General features: G+C 35.5%; 1 protein-coding gene across 1 annotated transcript; it reads left to right on the top strand.

Annotated features, from left to right (window-relative positions):
- Positions 1-10,032: 10,032 nt before the first annotated feature.
- LOC122066471 (receptor-like protein 15) lies at positions 10,033-14,545 on the top strand. Its single transcript, XM_042630274.1, has 7 exons — positions 10,033-10,486; positions 10,683-10,841; positions 10,959-11,048; positions 11,329-11,487; positions 11,633-11,713; positions 11,831-11,914; positions 12,302-14,545. Exons 1-7 carry the CDS (start codon positions 10,075-10,077, stop codon positions 14,524-14,526), a joined length of 3,210 nt encoding a protein of 1,069 aa, XP_042486208.1. The 5' UTR covers positions 10,033-10,074; the 3' UTR covers positions 14,527-14,545.
- The last annotated feature ends 6,800 nt before the right edge of the window (positions 14,546-21,345 follow it).

The raw sequence follows: 21,345 nt of genomic DNA, 5'->3' as shown, positions 1-21,345 counted from the left end.
ATATCGAAAATATTTTAAACCATGGATATGGACATCTTTTCACTGTCAGTAAAGGGATAAAGCTCATTTTTGATCCCCTCCGGTAGGAAATTTTTTTACTGTTAGAGCAGTTTGCCTATGGATCCATAAACTTTCTCTTCGTGGAAAGAAATGGGCAAAACTTGTCCTAGTGTTACACCATATGCCATATATCCAGAGTCTATTGTGGTCGCTGATATGGGCTGGGTTGGGCCCGGGATACTTACCTCAATATTTGTCATGATACCAATTGGGCGGGGTTCTAATTAATTTTCTACAGTAGGCCATAAGCTTTTATGCTTTGAATAATAATAATAAAAATCTTTATTGATATTGATCGTTGAGGTCATTTTTCCTACATTCCAGACTTCTAGTCATTTCTTATCCACTTTACTTGTGACCAAATATTTTTGGTTGGGTAAAATATACAATCTTAACCATAGTTAAATGCCTAGTCATTAAGTTAAAACGGAGATTGAGTCTTTGTTCATCCATAGTGAAGGTGAAGATGTGATGAATCCTTTCTCTATTGTCATTAGTCATTCTGATTGAATTGGAATTTATCATGACATAAAAATCTAATCATGAAAGGTTAACTGGTGATAAAGAGATCCTTTATTTTCCACAAAGGTCAGGAAAACCTTTCATTTTAAAACAATTCATCTATCTCTGGTGATTGAACCACTCCATGACCATGGATTCATAAGAGAAAATTGACATTAAAACAGTGTGACCTCTTCATCACGACTAGGAAAGTGCATATGTCAACTTTCTACATAGGTGGAGAAAACCTTTCGTTACTTGATACGGCCAAACTAATAGCCCAGTCAGGTAAGAACACGTGGTATCCAAGGGAAGGACATGTGCCACTCACCTGATAGAGGCCGCAAAGACTCTAACCACGTAAACGCGTGAAGAGAATATTCCTCAACCGAAGGGGATAGGACGCATCCGAGTAAGACTCGGAAAGGGAAAAAGGCGAACCCGAGTGGGACTTCAAAACGAAAACCCTAAACCCCCAAGCACTGTAAGAGAGAGCGGGAGAGGAGGGGAGAGGTAAGAAATTAGACCCACACCATTATTTCTGTAAAAAACTGTTCTGCCGGTCTCTAACTTGGGCGCCGAATGACTAACCCCGGAGATACCTCCGGGCCTCTGCCTTCGATGCTTGTGATCAGCTCATACGGATTTTCGACAGCAACATTACTCAAATCGCTTCATGTCTACCATGTGATCCGATAACGATGTAAGGTCTTAAGAAATTGTAGAAACGTCTACAAGTGAAATTGCAACCTCATCAGAAGAAGTAGGAAAGTGAAAGTGTCAATTATTATGCCACTCGACACACGGCAAGTGCTGTATTTTTCAGTTTTGTCTTTCTAAAACAAAGCAAGAAGTCCACAGAGAAAAAGAAAGCGAGACCTACAATAGATGTGCGTTGATTGACTTAATCAACCAGCGGCCCTACTCATATGAACAGAATACCATGGCCATCTATCCATTTCATTATCTATTTGACAAGAAAATAAATGAAATTGTGAGAAATTAAGATATAGAATTTATTCTTCACATAAAATAAAATTACATCTAGGGTACGTAGGGCAGCCACGCAATGAGGGAGAGTTCTTTTATCCTAAGAATCAAAGAAAAATCTGAAAAATGCACATTTAGGCAGCTACAGCCTCATTAAATCCTAACCCATCCTTTTTAGTATCCCGTCCCTGGCTTTCTTTCCACACTAAATCCATCACAGGGAGGGATAAATTTGGATATGTAAGAGGGTTGGGGTTGGTTGAGTATAATATCAGTGAAACCTATTCACAACCTACCATTGGTGGAACAAAGGAGGCAGATACAACTAATCTGAACAGAGATAAATTCAAAGGAGATAACAGGAGCATAACAAATGATTTAAAAAGCTTCATTAATACAACTTAACATTACCATTGGGAATATCAATATCTGCTATAGCTATCACTGCTCCTCTACGAGGATGGCTAGTGCCAAGGGTGAAACAAGACAGGCTTAAGCCGGATTTCATAAAACTTCAGCCTAATTCTAGGTTCTCAAAATTTAACCCTAGTCCAATCTAGTCCGCCCTTTGGCTCAATCCTATGAGGCTCTTATTAATCCAATCCGGCCCTAGTTAACCCTTATTGGGATGGGTTGACCTTAATTAGCCTTGATTTTTGTTACGGTTGAGCTAATACTGATTGATCCTATTTTTCCATGTGTGTTATGCATTAAAGAAAAATCAATGGATCAAATGATCAATATACAATTAAAATTATGAAGTGCAACGCAATAATAAATGTTTAAAACACATAATCATAAGAATTAATGACTCAAAATTCATTATTATGAATAAAAGGATAAGATGATATATAGTTATAAATTATATTATATAAATCATGGTTACAAAAAATTCTGGGCCGGGTTGGGCTTATACCTTAATCTATGCCCGGCCTAACCTAACCCATCCTCAGGGTAATAAATAACCTAGGCCTTATTCGGATTTAAGATGAGCCAAGAAAAGATCAGGCCGTCAAGGCCAAACTTACACCCTAGACAGTGCTATATTAACACAGCATTAATTTATTTAAAAGACGTCCCTGAGCTTCAATTGAAGCAGTGTTGGTTCATCTTCAATACATCAGGACCGCTCATGCTTCATTCTGATCTTTGTTGGGTGGCATCACAGTCAAACCCATTGCGTACGCCTGTAATATATGTATGGGCCCATTAGTTGATTAAGTCAATCAAAGCACTTCCTGCTTTTGAATGAAGTGCAAAATCAAAAACACAACTAATACGGCAAATTGCCTTTTGTTCCATGTCATATTGTTGGGGCTCACAATTTTCCACTCGGTTGGCAGACTACTTTGTGTAAGACCCCTTAAATGGTTCAGACCGGATGGTTGGACACAAAGTCATACAAAAAGAGCGCTTAGTCATGTTGTCCCCAAACATAAAGGTGTGTCAAGTTACCATTAAATTTATCGTAAAATAAAAAAAATCCAATTAATGTTGATGCACCTATTTGTACTCTCATTAGCCTTTGCATTGATACAAGGACCACGCAGCAAGACAGCGAGTTCTAGCCATTTAATTTAGAAAAACGGTTTAGGATAGAATATGTTGACATCTCTGTATCTACATCTCTTCCCTTCATATGAAATAACTTTATCCCCTCCTATATAGAACACTATTTTATCGTACCAATGTGGTGTATTCTCCTATATCACTTGCTCAAGGATCCCTCTCCTTTTATTTTAATATCCAGTTTGGTGAGGAAGCTCATGAGTATCACCCCTCTTTCCAACCATCAATGGTGAAGCACATGTACTGTTTGTGATTGTACTCTCTTTTGTCGTCATCAGAAACAAGATCAACTTATGGGTAATTCCATAAAAATCGCACGAAATATGAGCGGGCCCCGCTGGTTCATTAAGTAAATCAACGCAACATTCAAATACGGCATTTGCCGTGTGTAATGGATCAAAGAGTGAAACCCCCAATTTTCTATATCCCACTTGACTCCGGTGGATGCAAATATAATGCGCAAGTGGGTTCCTCCCTCCCTTATTTATACGTCCATTTGTTTCAGCATTGGGAAACTGTAATCTTCTCTGGATATTTTAAAACTTCTGTATAATTTTAGGTTCCAAAACTCAATAAAGGTCTAATCTAACCATGTCGGCTCATGCCTAGAATCAATCTTAACAAGCTTTAGTCAATCCAATCCAGCCCAAATTGATCTCGATTGGAATGGATTGACTCTAATTTTTGTAAGGGTCTGACTAACCTTGACTGATAATATTTTTTCCATTTGTGCCCAATGCATTAAAAAAAATAAAAATAAAAATAAAAATAAAAAAATAAAAAACTAAAAACTAAAAACAAATAAATCAAATCATCAATACACAATTAAAATTATGAAGTGCAACACACTAATAGATGTGTAGGACACCTAACCATTAGAATTAATGATTCAAATTTTCATTATTATGAATAAAAGGATAGGATGATAATCCTAAATTATATTATATTAATTACGGTTAAAATCTGGGCGTGGTTGGGCCCCTAGTTAACAATTCGGCCGAATAATTCACGAATTATTCGGCCAAGCAGAATTTTTCTAAATTAAATAAAAAATTCTGACCGAATCCGAATTAAAAATAAAATTCGATAAAAAACATGCTTTTTACTAATTTGAATTTAAAACGCGAATAATTCTGGCAGAACCGAATTATTCAGTACACTTAAACAGTAAAAAAAAAAAAAACCAAAACAAAACGTCATATATGAAACCCACGGTACCCACCACCGATATATATATATATATATATATTTTTTCATCTTCTCTCCCAAATTTTCGCCTCCTTCTTCCTATCTTTTTTCTCCACCTAATTCTTCTGTAACAATCGTGCGAATCTACTATTTGTTTCATTTATTTCTCATAACTTCTTCAGTTCATCCTATGATAGGGGAGATATCAAGCCTTGATGGATAATTTGAGGTTCTGGAGGATCATGACAGATTCATATCGCCGTATCCATCAACCTTCTTTTATATTGTTGCTTTAATTTTGAAAACTTAGTGCGTCTTAGTACAATATGGGTCTTGTGAACCCAAGCAAAAGATAGTGAAAATTTTTTGTGGTCGATTTATTTATTTGTTTTATTGTAGTTGTAATCTTGCTTTCACTGTTTTGGGGCATAATCTATTTTATGAGTAGAAATTGGATTACAATAACCATTGCTTCTATCGCTCAATGACAATTTTTTCATAGTTTTTTACTTTATTGTATAAAGTAATTTGCTCTTTCTAAGTATACAAATCAAGTTAATAACTTGATAAATAAAAAATATACAATAAACTATAAAATATAATATCTGAATTTTTTGCCCGAATTTTATTTTTTTAATCAAATAATTCTCGAATCCGAATCCGACTCCGATTTTTATTTTGTCCGCTTTTTTGACCGTTTTTTTGATCGAATCATTAAATTAACCAATCGAATTATTTCGAATAATTCTCTATAGTTGGGCCTAGACCTTAACCCAAGCCCGACCCAACTCTAACTCAAGGTTAGTGTTTTTCGACTCTAATCATCCTCAGGATAAAGAATCTTAGCGTAGGCCCTATTCAGGCAAGGCGAGCCTAGGCAAGTTCAGGCCCTCAAGGCCAAACTTACACCCCTAACCAGTGCTATATTAAGATCTAGAGCCTTAGAGCCAAAATAGACTATGTATCAACTCTAGGGTTTCAAAAAATTGATGAATTAAGTCAAGGATCTGATGGTTCAATTTGGTATTGCCATTGATCGGTCTAACCGATTCATACGGATTCACTCCAATTTTTAATTGGTTTTGACAAATTTTAACCGATTAGAATCGAGAATCGGCCATAAACTAATCAACACTCGACTCGCATCTAAGGTCTCTGCAAAGGAATGAATAGGCTGGGTTCTATTTTATTTTATTTTTTTTACAGTAGGCCTTAAGCTTTTAATCTTTGAACAATCATAAAATTTTATAGATATTGACTATTAATTGAGGCAATTTTTCCTACGTTTTAGTCAATTCTTTTCCACTTACCTTACACTTAATTTGTGATCAAGAATTTTTTATTGTCGTAAAATATACAAGTTTTGCCATAGTTAGATGCCTAAATATTAAATTAAAAGTCTGTGTGCATCCACGGTGAAGGAAGATTCTCTTCTCTATTGCCATTAGTACTGTGATTGGATTAGAATTTATAATGACACAGGAATCTAATGGCAGGAGGTCAAATTATCAAAAATTAAGAGATTCTTTATTTTCCACATAGGTCAAAAAAACTTGTTCGTTTTAAAATAATCCATGCCATTACCATGGTCCCCTATTTTTGATTATTAGTATGTCCAATCGCGGCTGTGGGATGCACAAAATTTAGTGCACAGATGTAATCAAAGAAAATTATGAATCCATGGCCCCCATACCTCTTTTGGAATTAATATAGTCATGGTTGGGTGAAACTAGGGGTGTCAATTGGGTGGTTTCGGTCAGTTTTGGTCGGTTTGAATCGGTTTCGGTTCAAGAATGGATGAGTCCAAAACCAAACCATTAAAAAATTTTGGTTTTCGGTCGGTTTCAGTTTCGGTTTGGTTTGGTTTCGGTTTAATTCGATTTTTTAGTATCGGGTTACTAACGGTTTGGTTTGGGTGTAACTCTTTTCACATACTCACAAAATAAAAATAAACCAAATGCATTCATCCATGATCGGATATGATGATCCAAACAAGCATAAAAAAAAAAAAAGACACAAAAAGGCCCACAGATTGACATTAATTGATGAGAGCTTTAGAAGCCTCCCCTTCTTTTCAAAGAAAGTGGCAGAAAGACATACTACAGAGAAGAAGAAGAAGAAAGAAGAAGCACAGCCGCACAATTCCAAAATTTTCAGCCGCTAAATTGGACTTGGACTCTTGGTCTTGTCTTGGAGAATGAAATATATTAATTCATTAATTATTGAGTGACAAACGGCTGCAACTCCAAATAGAAGGATTTTAATTTTCAACCAATTATCGGGTTGATCGGTCGGTCCCATCGGGTTAACACGAACCAAATCGAAACCGATAACTTCTAATACCCCTGATCCGAAACCAATCCAATAAGCCCTCGATTTGGCTTGGTCTGGATTTTTTTGATCGATTTTGATCGGTCTTATTGGTTCGGGTTCACTTTTGACATCCCTAGGTGAAACAATTTATTCACCTCCCATGAGGAGAGGAAATCCCATCACTATGAATTGATTCTGCATGCTCCTAACTGCCTTTTAGGGAGCGGTCTCACATTAATTAATTAGCGAATAAATGATTGAAATGATCGGATTACGATACTGGTAAGAGAAAGGAAAGGGTGCTAACGTACACATACAAAGGTGTGGAGGAATCCAAATTAACACAGCCTTAATTTATTTAATAGACCTCCCCAGCTCCAATTAAAGCAGTGTGGGTGTATCTATAATACCTTCTCTACAAGTGATGGCTGCTTTTACCTTCGCGAATAATTTTGCCAAACAGAATTTTGCCAAATTTTACTAATAAATCTGTCCGAATCCGAATCAAATAAAAAATTCTCGAATTTTATGGACTTTTTAAAATCAAGAATAATTCCGCCGAACATAATTTTATCCGAATTATAACTTAATTTTTTCCCATTAAAAAAATAAAAATTTATCTTGAATAAGTTAATAAGCCTTTAGAAAATAGTATGATTATTATGCATTTATTATCCTAATATTACTTTTTTTTTTTAATAGGAACCGACAAAACTTATCTTTCCTAAGGTAATCTCTCACACTTCTACAAAAAAAAAAATCTCTCACCCCATTTTGGTTTGACTAAGTCTCACAATCGTTACTCTCTTTCTAGTCTTTAAGGTGAACATGCATGGTGGGTGATGTGGGTTTAGCTGAATTTGTGCTCAGTCCCCCCTCTCAGTCTCTCTTTCTTTGATTCAATTATTTAAGTAAAAGGAAATGAGTTTAGAAATAAAAAAAAGAGAGCTAAATATAATATTTTTATCTTTAAAATTTTAAATTTTAATTTTTATATCATTTGTATGTTATGTACATATGATAATTGATAGATAATATGAGACAGGCATTGCAAATATTAAAAATAACATCTGAATATTTTGTCTGCTTTTTATTTTTGTAAATGAATAATTCCCGAATCCAAATCAGAACTCAAATTTTATTATCTCTGCTATTTTGACTCATATTTTGATCGAATCATTGAATTAATGAAACACATTAATCCGAAAAAAATTTCACCTGAATAATTTCCGAATCCGAATTTAATAACTATGATCAAGATTCAGGACCACTGATGCTTCATTCTGATCTCTTGCAATGCTCTTCTGGGTAGCATCACAGCCAAACCCATTGAGTGGGCCCGTTAGTTGATTAAGTCAATCAACGCACTTCTAGCTTTTGAATGAAGTGCAAAATTGAAAACACAACAAATACGGCAAATTGCCGTGTGTTTCATGGCATACTGATGGGGTTAGATCAGATGGTTGGACACAAAGTCATTCTAAATGAAATTGTTGTCATTTTAAGATAGAGGGAGGGAGAAAGATACAAGAAGGTGAAAACTGTCTAGTCGTGTGACCCGACACAAAGGCATAGTGTGAAATTACTGTAACATCTTTTGTGAAAAAAGAAAAAAGAAAAAAATATCCTATTATTGTTGATGCACTTGCTTGGGCTCTTATTAGTTCCTGTACTAGCATAAGGATCACATGGTCTAGTATCAATCTCTTGCCATTTATTTTAGGAAAAATGGTTTAGGGTAGGATACATTGGCATTTCTGTATCTATATCTCTTCTCCTCACATGAATTAACTTTTCTTCCCTCATATGTAGAAAACTGTTGTATCTCACCCCTAGTTAACAATTCGGCCGAACATAATTTTTTCGAATTAAATAAAAAAATTCTGACCGAATCCGAATTAAAAATAAAATTCGGTAAAAAACGCACTTTTTACTAATTTGAATTTAAAATGCGAATAATTCTGGCCGAACCGAATTATTCGGTCCACTTAAATAGTTAAAAAAAAAAAAAAAAAAAAAAACATCATATATGAAACCCATGGTACCCACCACTGAAATATTATTATTATTTTTTTTTCCATCTTCTTCTCCCCCAAATTTCCGCCTCCTTCTTCCCATCTTTTTTCTTCACCTAATTCTTCTGTAACAATCGTATGAATCTACTCTTTGTTTCATTTCTTTCTCATAACTTCATCAGTTCATTCTAAGATAGGGGAGATATCAAGCCTTGATGGATAATTTGAGGTTCCGGGGGACCAGGACAGATTCATATCTCCGTATCCATCAATCTTCTTTTATATTGTTGCTTTAATTTTGAAAAATTAGTGCGTCTTAGTGAAATATGGGTCTTGTGAACCCAAACAAAATGATAGTAAAAAATTTTTGTGGTCAATTTATTTATTTGTTTTATTGTAGTTGTAATCTTGCTTTCACTATTTTGGGGCCTAATCTATTTCATGAGTAGAAATTGGATTACAATAACCATTGCTTCCATCGTTCAATGACGATTTTTTCATAGTTTTTTACTTTATTGTATAAAGTAATTTGCTCTTTCTAAGTATACAAATCAAGTTAATAACTTGATAAATATATACAATAAACTATAAAAATAATATCCGAATTTTTTGCCCGACTTTTATTTTTTTAATTGAATAATTCTCGAATCCGAATCTAACTCCGATTTTTATTTTGTCCACTTTTTTGACCGCTTTTTTGACCGAATCATTAAATTAACCAATCGAATTATTTCGAATAATTCTCCGCCCGAATAATTTCCGAATCCGAATTTGCTAACTATGATCTCACCACATTAGTGTGTTCTCCCATACCACTTGCTGAAAGAACTCTCTTCTTTTATTTGAAGATTTAGTTATGATTATTACTTTTACATTCGGTGAGGAAGCTCATCAGTATTAGACCACTTACCAACCATCAGCAAGGAAGCACAAGTAGAAAACATTTGTTACCTTTTGTGATTGAGCTCCCCTATGTCACCAGCACAAACAAGATCAACTTTGGAGTAGCTTCAATTGGAAAACATTTCAATCGTTTTTTATTTATTTATTTATTTATTTTTATCTTGTTTACTATTATTTTATTCTTTTTTGTGCAAGAAATCAATGTCACAAGGTTTCATGATAATGAACGGTGAAATGGATATACATGGTTATAGCTTTTTGTTGAATCATTGTTGAGGGTATAAATGGGTAATTCCGTAAAATAAGCAATATGAGCGGGCCCCGCCGATTGATTAAGTAAATCAACGCAAACATTCAAAATACTGCATTTGCCGTGTGTAATGGGTCAAAGACTATCGCCCACATGACTCGTGTGGATACAATGTGCAAGTGGTTCCTCCCTTATTTATACGTTCATTAGTTTCAGTATTGGGAAGCTGTAAGAGTTTTGGAGAACAACTCTCTCTTGGTTTTCTTTTCTTGTGTGAAGTGAAAAATGAAGTGTTTATGGATTCCATTAGTTTTACTATTACTCCGATTTCAGCACTGCTGTTGTTTGGGGTGCTTGGAAGAGGAGAGGATTGCTCTCTTAGAATTCAAGGCTTCTTGTGATTGGAGTACTTTTTGGTCTACGGGTGATCGCTTACCATCATGGGTTGATGCTGAGAGAGGGAGTAATAGTAGTGACTGTTGTTCTTGGAAGAGAGTTGAGTGTAATGTTACTACGGGACGAGTCATCCAACTCTCCCTTGGTGATATTCGTGGAGTACATGGAAAATGTGATTTTGATTCATGTATGAGTACTAATAGTAGTTGCTATATAAATGCGACCATATTTTCTACCTTCAAAGAACTGCAACACCTCAACTTATCTTATAATTTATTTGATGGTTGGGTTAAGAATGAAGGTATTTAATATCACTCTTTATGCTTCCTCCGTTTCTTGGGTCACTTCTAATTTGTTTCCTCCCCTGTCCCCTTTCCCCTTGAATTCTTTTGTCATCAAAGCGAAAGATGGTGGCGGATGCATGGATACTATATATTTTTACGTTTTGATTACTTTATATTTATATATATAATATATAATATATAATGGTGTTGCAGGTTTTGAAAGATTGGGTGGGTTGACAAAGCTAGAGGTCCTCGACCTATCAAATAATAACTTCGACAACGCCAGTATCTTCTCATCCCTGGGTGAACTCCAGTCCCTTACAACTTTGTCACTTTCAGAAAATTATTTAGGAGGATCAATTAATTTGGAAGGTATATATATAACAAAGATTGAGTTGCTCCCTTTTTTTTTTTTTTTAACTGAAAACTACTGATCAATGTCATAGTCCATTCCCTTAAATATTTCCTTTCCTTTATTATTGTGTGCAGCATTTATATCTGCTCTTCCTAACATCAAATCATTGGATCTGAATAATAATTTTCTCAACGGGATGGCCTCTTCTTCGCATACAAAACAAGGTAAGATTTGGTAAGCTAATCCATCTTCCAGCGGACTCTCGAAGATATTTCATATGCATGGGTGGGTCTTCACTCTTGAGACGGTCGAGGCTGCAAAATGCTAATCTCCCTTATTTATAGTGGATTCAGTTGAGGCAGAGATTCTATTTCATAAGAGCTCTCTCTAGCTCCCATATGAGGAGGGGAGGCATCCAGATTCCAAACTCCTACTTTCCTGCCTAATTACATTGACCTCATTCATCTCTACCCATTTAATTAATTATCTTCTGTACGTACGTAGGCTCTACAGTAAGTTTTGTTGGATTGGGAAAGCTGGAGGCTCTACATCTAAATGGGAATTATTTCAACAACAGTATTCTTCCATTTTTGGGTGCACTCTCATCCCTCAAGACTCTGTCCCTCGGTGGAAATAATTTTGAAGGATCGCCTCATATGGAAGGTATATATATTTATATTTGCAGCTCATGAAATAATATATAGTTAATTTGGAAGGATCGCTTTAAGTTTATTTATATTGGCCTGCAAACATAATATAATAATAATTTCAGGATTCCTGTGTTTATTTCCTCTCTTAATTGTTACAGAATTAACTAATCTGCATAACTTGCAATCGTTGTATTTGAGTGGAAATGGTTTCAATTGCTCCTTCCAACCAATATTACAAGGTAAATTAATTAAAAGCAATATATCCCAAATGAAAAGTGGGGATTATGTTACCCAGTAATATATGATGCTGATGATGATTCTTAATTAATTGTGTTTTTCTTTCTCATCAAGTGCAGAATTAGCTAATAATCTGCCAAACTTGGAGTCGTTGAAGTTGAGTGGCAATAACTTCAATTGCTCCTCCCAGCCAATATTCCCAGGTACATAACAATATAAGCCAATTTGAATAGTGTAGACTATAGATCTAGTATCCTTGTTAAACATGTGGTAATTACATCACCCACGGGTGAGCCGAGACATCTAGCTCCCCTGTTCATCATGCTTGGATATATGATTCTCAATCTCCTAAACTGTAGAGATCGAATGACACAACTCAACGTATGTACATGGCATACATAATGGGTACTGGGTACCTAAACCAGTAATTAATGTGTTAGGGCCTAGAATTGCATGTCCTTTATTGATTGGTACTAATACTACTATCTAGCAGAGCTTAAACTTTGTGGACACACACCTAATTCTTTATGTCACGCCTTTTACTCATTTCAAATTTTTAATTTTAGATTCATTGGATTTTACTTTTGCAGCTTTGTGTGGAATGAAGAGGCTTCAAGAGTTGTATCTTTTTCGGAACAATTTTGAAGGGATCCTTCCTCCATGTCTCCAAAATCTGACATCCCTTAGAATATTAGATTTGTCCAAAAACCAATTCAATGGAAACATCCCATCATCTATCATAGCTAGCCTCTCATCCCTTTCACAAATCTCTCTGGGCTACAATGACTTTGTGGGCACATTCACATTCAAATCCTTTGCTAACACTTCAAAACTTGAGCTAATTGACCTTACCAGTGCTGGAAGCAAATTAGAGGTAGAAACTGAACATCCCCCTTGGGTTCCTCTTTTCCAATTGAAGACATTGTCGTTGTCAAATTGCAGTCTTAACAAGCAAAGTAATAATGATTTCCCCAGTTTTCTCTCTACTCAGTACAACTTAAGAGAAGTTGATCTTTCCCATTGCAACTTAAGCGCTCAGCTCCCACCTTGGTTACTCGAGAACAATAAATTGTTGGAATCTCTAAACCTGAGAGATAACTCATTGAGGGGTCATTTTCTCTTACCATCTTATGTCCACATTGCTGCAAGGAGTATAGATATTTCGAATAATTGCATTGATGGATTGCTTCAAGAGAACATTGGTTACATTTTTCCAAATGCAGAGTATTTGAATTTATCAAAGAACAGTTTTGATCAGAGTGCCATCCCTTCATCAATTGGTAATATGACCTATTTGTCTGCTTTAGACTTGTCTAACAATAATTTTATAGGTGAAATTCCAAAGCACATGGACATTGGTTGCAGCAATTTAGTTGTCTTACGACTTTCAAATAATAAACTGCAAGGTCAAGTTTTTCCTGCAGATTTTAATTTTACGAAGTTAGAGAGTTTATTTTTGGATAACAACTCATTTTCAGGAAATATCTTAAGAGGATTATCCAACTGCAACAACCTGTTGATATTAGATATCAATAACAATCAGATAACAGGTAGAATTCCTAGTTGGATAGGTAACCTTACATCTTTGATGGTGCTTAAAATGCGGGGCAATCTTTTACATGGAAACATTCCAATTGAATTTCAAGTACCTAGGCAGTTGGAATTTCTTGACCTTTCAGAAAACCATCTTTCAGGATCCATGGTATCATTATTGAATTCAACAAATTTACAACATCTCCATTTGGAAGGAAATGGATTCATAGGATCACCATCAATTGCTTTTATCAACAAGTCAAATCTGTTGACATTGGACATAAGAAATAACAACTTATGTGGTGGTATTCCTGATTGGATGGCTTCCCTTTTTGGTTTGAGGGTTCTGTTGTTGCAAGGAAATAATTTAAATGGCCCAATTCCAAATAATTTGTGCCAATTGGAATGGATACGTTTAATGGATCTTTCTCATAATAGCTTATCTGGATCAATACCCCAATGTTTCAATAACATTTCATTTGGGAGGAGGATAGAGAAGGAATCTATATCTAACATTAGAGCTGTACAACATTGGATGATTGAGTCAACAGAAGTTTTGGTTGGTGCAGCAGAAGAAATAGAATTCATGACAAAAAATATGTATTTTTCATACAAAGGTGGAATCCTTAATTTCATGTCTGGGATGGATTTATCATTCAACAATCTCACGGGTGATATCCCACATGAAATAGGAACTTTAAATGGAATTCATGCATTAAACTTGTCACACAACAAGCTAACGGGATCCATTCCAAAAACCTTCTCCAATCTAGAGCAGATAGAAAGCCTTGACCTATCCTATAATAAGTTGACTGGAGAAATCCCTTCAGAATTGACTGTACTAAACTTTTTGGCAGTCTTCACTGTGGCATACAACAATTTATCTGGTAAGACACCAGAGATGCAGCGGCAATTCTCAACATTCGACAGTTTCAGTTATGAAGGAAATCCCTACCTTTGTGGTTTGCCATTACCAAAGACCTCTTTCTGCTCTTCTAGTGGAGAATCAACCAACACTTTTGCAACAACTTCAAATGATATGGAGAACGAGGACGAGATTGACATGACTGCTTTCGCTAGTAGTTTTGCTGCTTCATATGTCGTCTGCTTATTGGGACTTGCCACTATTCTCTACATCAATCCTTATTGGCGAAGAATGTGGTTTCACTTCATCGGAGTATGCATATACTCATGTCATGATTTCCTCTCTGATACTTACTATAAGCTATGCATCCATGTACGTAGATTTCGTATGCTTATTTGGAAAACTTTAATTGAGTGATGGCTTACTTATTTGTTCAGGGGTTTGATTTCTCCTGCTGATGGCAATGCCGAATGTGTGGTTCTCTTTTCTTGCATATTTTGTATTTGTCTGGGTATACCCACACTTTAATCTTGTATTTAATATTTTCTTTCTTTAATATATTACATGATCCTTTAGATTTAAAAAAAAAAAAAATTGTAAAATAGGCTTCATTTATGAGTCAGGTTGTGGACATCGATAATATATGCATTCGTTCATCTTATTAATTTTATGTTTTTCTTATTGTGCTTTTTTAAAATCAAATTGATTATGTTTCAAAATGGAGGCCAAACCCGAAAGACTGAAGAAACTGAAAAAACCAAAATCGACCAGGCTAAACCAAAATCAAAGCGTGGGTAAGGCTGCTCCTCCCTGGATGGCAGCGTTAGGCTCAAAAAGTTTTAGCTAGGCCTGGCTAAGGCCCAACTGAAAGTTTCGGGGTCAATGTAAGGCTTTTCCAGCCCAAAGGCTTCTTTTTTCAGGTTTCAAGTCGGGCCCACCCTATGGAGGGATGGGCAAGAAATTATTTTTTTTTTTTTTTTTTTGTGGTGCGAATGGAGAGGGTGGGGAGGAGGCTTTAAGCCCAAGCGAATGGGCTTTTCTATAGAGAAAGATGGGTCCTTTTATGTAGACCGGAATAGGAATACTAATGGAGAAATTGTACTTGTTAAATTGTATTTGCTCTCTCTCTCTTTCTCTCTGTGAGAGTGATTGAGTGTAAATTAGGGTTTTGAGAAAACCCTGATAAGTATGGAGGAACTTGCATCTAAAGGAATACAAAGTTGTATGTCTAAGAATGACTCACTGCGAAAGGACTAAGATCGAGTGGAGGCTTTGCGTCTGTGAAGCTTCAAGTAATAATTAAAATATTTGCATTAATTTATGTTGAGTGGTAGAACTTACCAACAAAACAATTCGAATCATTTTCACTTCCATCTAATAAAAGGTAGGGCGTCGTTGTGTCAGGTCGGCGGCTAATACTACGAAAAAAACTTTACCTAACATAGAACTTAAAAGCGGGCAAAACAGAAGTCAAATAGACTTCTTCCTATTTAGAAGGATTGATAAGTTACTATGTAAAGACTGTAAAGTTATATCATGCGAAAGCTTAACCATGTAACATAGATTAATGGTCACGGACTTATGTTTTAAAATATTCGTAGAAACTGTGAGTTTCTTCGCCCCTAGAATAAGATGATAGAACTCAAAAGGACAAAACTTAAAGACATTTACAAATACATTATTACATGGGGAATGCTAGACCACGGTGAAGGCACTAATGTGATGTAGAACGAGATGTCTTCTTGTATTAAAAATATAAATGAGTTGATTAGAGATATTCAAGATCAGACCCCTTAGTATATGCTTTTTACTGATGATAGTATTGGGATGAATTGAACAAGAGTATGGATAAATTCAAAATTGTAATTATAGAGACGAACTTTAGAACAAAAAGTTTCACGATAAGTAGAACAAAAACTTAGGATTGAAAGCAAGGTGGTGAATTGATGATAACAAAAGACCTCAAAGTGAAAATTTTAGGTATTTAGGTTCAATTATAAATAGGAAAGAAAAAATCGAGGATGATGACACAAAAAATTAGAATAAGGTCTCCGTCTAGAATATTGTGTGATCGACATATTCCTTTAAATCTGAATGGAAATTTTAGGACAATTAAACGGTTAGCAATGATGTATGGAGCTGAATATTGGACAATAAAGAAACAACAGATAAACAAAATTAGTACAACTAGGACAAAGTTGTTGAGATGGATGAATGATAAAATTATAAGAGATAAAATACAGAAGGAACACATTAAGCTAATATAGTAGTAGTCTTGATGATAAGTTATGAGAAAATCATTTGAGATGACATGAAGTCATGAACATGTGCAATAGAGGCCTTTAAATATGTTTATACAAATTAAGGATTTGATCAAGATTGAAAAAGCTAAAAGAGCCCTAGATATACCTAAAATAATTCTAGGAGAAGTGGTGAGGAAAGACATGCATGGCATGAGACTAGTAACTAAGTATAGACTATGAATAACAACTGATCAAGAAAAAAATGACCAATTTAGCTGACCCCGTTGTTGGGATAAGGCTGAGTTATTGTTGTTGTAAAAAGGTTATTGGTTCAAGAGTTTAAGTAATTATAGATCAAACACAAAAGACTGATAGAAATTTCCCTTTACTAAAAATTTAATCACCTTTCAATGTTGGCACTTTTCCCCGATGATCATCCATCTGGAATCATCATTAGAATGATTGAGACAGAAAACTAGCCAGATTTTTCTCTACTCGATTATGTCATTACTACAAGAGGTGATCTGCAGAATTTGAGCCAAATCACCTCAACCAAAGCAATGAAATCTATTGAAATGTCTGGTACCAGAATTTTCCATCAGAGCATATTTGATAATAAGATTCTCATCATGAACAACGAAACCATACTTTCCTTTTACTAATTGAAAAGAATCCTGCCTGTCCACTACACACAGTTTTGCAGATTAAAAAATTTACCCAAAAAACAAGAGGTGGGGGGGGGGACTGATGGTATACACCAGATGGCTAACATATCTCGGAAGAAATCAAACAATATCAAACCACACAACCTAGGAGAATAAAATATACAAGGGACAGAGAAAAGGAAAGGCGAAGGAGAGTAATAACCTCCCTGTGGAGTAATTCAATTCAAAAAATTCTGCTGACAGGGATAATAGCAAAGCCAAAGCCTATCAGTTCACATTACATCAAGTAGTTAAGATAAAATGAACGAACACACAGCATCAACAATTTAACCAGAATAATTGCACATTTAGTTTTCTGAATGGTAAAGACTTAATCCTCCATGTAAATATCGGAACACCCACAACCCTAGGTTGGAGTCTTCTAAACAAAGATGGACCAGATAACTTTTGAGTATTTCATGCACCTGGAAATGGATTTGGGATGTCACTATAACCCTAAAACTAGACCTGAAGCTCACAAGCTTCCCAATGGTTTTAATATTTTTAAGAGTTTCTTTTTCATTCTCACCTTGATAAGTCAAAAGAATTTAATTAAAAGAATCCCCAGTATACAAAGTTAAGAAACAAAGGCAACACCCAAAAAAAAAAGTGTACGTGACTACCGTAGGTGACTACCGCAAATAAAACTTCGAGGATTATATGGACCTGAAATGGAGTTGAGATGTCTCCAGAACCATATAACTAGGGATCGAGCTCCTCTGTGGAGAGGGATATGGCGGAGAGTTGGCGGAGACAATTTCCGATCATGACATGTGGATAGTGACACGTGTCACGATAGGAGATGCAAAACTGAGTCGGCAGAAAAAGTTAGCGGTTTAGGTTTTTGAAAATTTCCTTCTCTTCCTCTTCTTCCTCCCCTCCTCTCCTTGCAGCAAATCGCGAAAACAAAATTCGCAGAACTAGGGTTTCTCGTTCTTCTTCCTCCCTCTCATTCTAATGATAGAATACATATAATCGATCATGCATCCCCGCCGCGTTGCTTCCTCCGCAAACATTGAACATGAGAGAACATAATCCTTTAAGAGATATTACTCACTAACCAAAAGTAAGGAATTTCCTTTTCTTTCTTTCCTTTTTGTTAAATTCTTAAATTTCTTCATTTATTGTACAAGTAATCTTTGAATCTCAATTCCTTCAATCTACTATTGTAGTCTACACATACTCACTTCGTAAACATTTCTTCGATTGTGTTCTTCAATTTTCATTTCTCCTCAAATTTGTTTTCAGATTATTTTTTGTTTCTTTCTAGTGTAATTTTTTTTTATCTTTTTTCGGTGAATTGAAAGTTCCCCTTTAGATATGATTTTAGTGGGTTATTTTTTTTCAGTTTCATCCTTTCAGATTCTTATTTTTAGATGTTTTTGGTTTGGATTTGAAGGTCAAATTCGTTTCTCATATAATTCGGTTCATAAATGTTGGGTTTGCGTGGATTGTTTTCTGTTCGAGTGCAAAGTTCAGCCTCTCATTTTTTATTTATTTATTTTTTAAAGGTGATTGACTTGTTTTCCATGAACGGCACTTACTTTCCTGCACATTGCCTCATCCGTAGCTCATCTTTTATGGACATTTAAGTTTAAAATTTAAGAAGTTCTGATTCTTCTTTCAAAACCGAAATAATAATTACGCATAGCGGGACCCACCTGCGGTAAAACCGTCCCGCTTTTTTGCTGTTGACCAATGAAGTTAGAGCAAGGCCAAAAAAGTCACTATTGGGAGTTGGGACCTAGAACAGGTTCGGACCGAGCCGGACGGTCCACTACTGTAGGGGCATGTGGCTCAGTCTGACACCGGCATGGCTTCGCAAGTCTAAGTCCCTAGGTCAATACTCTTGGACTCTTCCTTGAATTGTATAATGGGCTTGGATCATTTATAGAGTATGGACAAATCAGCCCATTCATTTCTGCTCCAATCTATCTCAATTCTTAATCTTTTTCCATTTCAATTTAAAAACAAAACAATCTCTGACACACTATTTCCTCTTTGACACTCTTTCTCCTCATTAACTAAGATTGTACTCACCGATTTAACATAGAAGGTACTAATTTTTACAGGCGGCATGTAAATCTCACCCCCAATCATGAAGGATTTGAGGAAAGATGGTTGTACAATTCTATTGTTGGGTCTGTAAGACTGTAATTTAGGAAGGCCCATGGTTGGAGGTTCAAGCCCAGCACATAGGTGATGGCCAGTGCCATGGGATTACTGATCTGTGGCTGGGCTTCCAATATGGGTGCATGTAAGTTGGCTTTGCCCAAAGATTAAGCATTAGATTCGATTTGGGCCCAATTATATCTTGATCGGCCAATCCCCCAGTATATTTTGTTATTTGGCCAGTCCAAGCTCCACTTAAATGTAAGCATGGCTCTGTTAGGGTCAGCTCCCTTAATCCATTTCCACAATAGATTGGGTGAGATATATCCCATCTAGAGATGGCCAGATTAGCTTGAGCTCAATAGATAATTCTGAATCAATTAAACCCATGAAAACCCAACAATCTAAACCACGAGTAGAGAAAATTATGCACCATTGATTCATGATATGATTTCCCAGAGAATCCCATGTGAAAAAGCCATGAGGAGAGACTCTATACTCATTTTCAACTTGATCAACTGGGGTGACATTATATTGATGGTCACAAGACTCACAACACCAATGAAGAAGATATTTTTATAGTAATCATTTCCCATCTAAAATTGTTCATCTTTTTATGGACAAAGGGGAAACTATGGTAGGGAATAGGGATGCTTCACATTCCACAGTTCACACCACAAACTGAACTTACCTATCTATATAGATCATCTTGAGGCAAGCAGAGACTAGAAAACAGACAAGGCAAGATTGATTTGAACATGATTTAGAACATGAATAAACATGGATAAATGAAAAGAGACCACTAAATTTTGCGTGTGAATAGCAATTTGAAGTGAGCATGTTTTGTCTTCCAGGTTTGTTTCTGAGTATACCATGGAAGGTATTCTTGTCAGGAGGGTCATTCCTTCATACAACAGTTGCCTCTTCAATGCAATTGGGTTAGTTTTCCATTTATAGTTTAATTTTTTATGGGTTGTAAGAGTGTTGATGGTAAATTTTTTCACTACCTTTCTCTGTTGCTTAATTACAGATATGTTATGGATAGAAGTAGTGTTGCTGGTTGTTCTTCTATGATGGGCTTATCAGGCTACACATTTATTTACAATATTCAATTAGATGGTACTCAAATTATATTTGTAGGTGAATCTTTAGCTCAAATGGAAGAGCACCTGGATATTACCCAGGGTATGATGGTTCGAATCCATCAAGATTCTTGTAAATAGACTTTACATACTTTTTAACTTGTCTTGTGATTGTTGGGGAATGGAAAAGCAATTGGTAAGCAAGTCCATTTTGATGCCTTGTCTCAATTTCAGATCAGACCAACTAATTGATCTTCATCAGTTCATCCAAACATACCCACTAATCAATACTCAACAAAACTGTGCTGGTTATGTGGGATTAGAATCTCAGGAATTTTGTGGTTAGATCTAATCTTTCTACCATTCACCATTCACCATTCACCATTCAGGTCAATCCAAAACTGATATGGTAGGCATAAGCTTGCATGATATGTTTTGTCTGAAATTGAATATTGATATGTGAGTCTAGAATAGAAATTTGAAAATGGGTAGACTTTCTAGAGAATCAGAAACCAAGCAAATTAACATCTAATACTGTAAACACCTTCATAATTTATGATATTCAAAGCAATGACAATTTTGTATTAAAACAAGCACACCAAGGCTCAGAATGAGTGTAGAAGGAAGCCATAAAAGAAAAGGTCAAAAAATAAATAAACAAAATGTAGAACAGAGGGTGAAGAATACCTTCTAACCCTTCCAGAGACTACAATGTATTTGTGGATTGAAAAAAAAAAAAAAAAAAAAAAAAAAAAAACAAGAAAGGAACAAACCTGAAATCCTTTGTACACAGGAGAAAAGAAAAGCTCACATATGAAAAATGATCAATCGAACTTGCTGCACTTCCAACCTGAAACTGCAATCAGGGCCCGATCTTGCCAGCAAATTAGGCTCTGTACTGTAACGATTCTGTTTTTTTAACATGATTTTGGGGCTAGCACACTTTTTTGCATTTCTATTTTTTTGGAGTGATTCTGCATCTTAAATGTTGTATGGTAATCGCAAAAAAAAATTGATTTTGTAACCTGAAAGAAACAGAAACATGTATGGTTCGTACTTAACAAAATCGTTTCTGTTAGAAACCAATATTTACAT

The sequence above is a fragment of the Macadamia integrifolia genome, unplaced genomic scaffold (genome assembly GCF_013358625.1).
Source record: "Macadamia integrifolia cultivar HAES 741 unplaced genomic scaffold, SCU_Mint_v3 scaffold2407, whole genome shotgun sequence".
Classification (NCBI taxonomy): Eukaryota; Viridiplantae; Streptophyta; class Magnoliopsida; order Proteales; family Proteaceae; genus Macadamia; species Macadamia integrifolia.
This window is presented reverse-complemented; position numbering and strand designations above follow the sequence as displayed.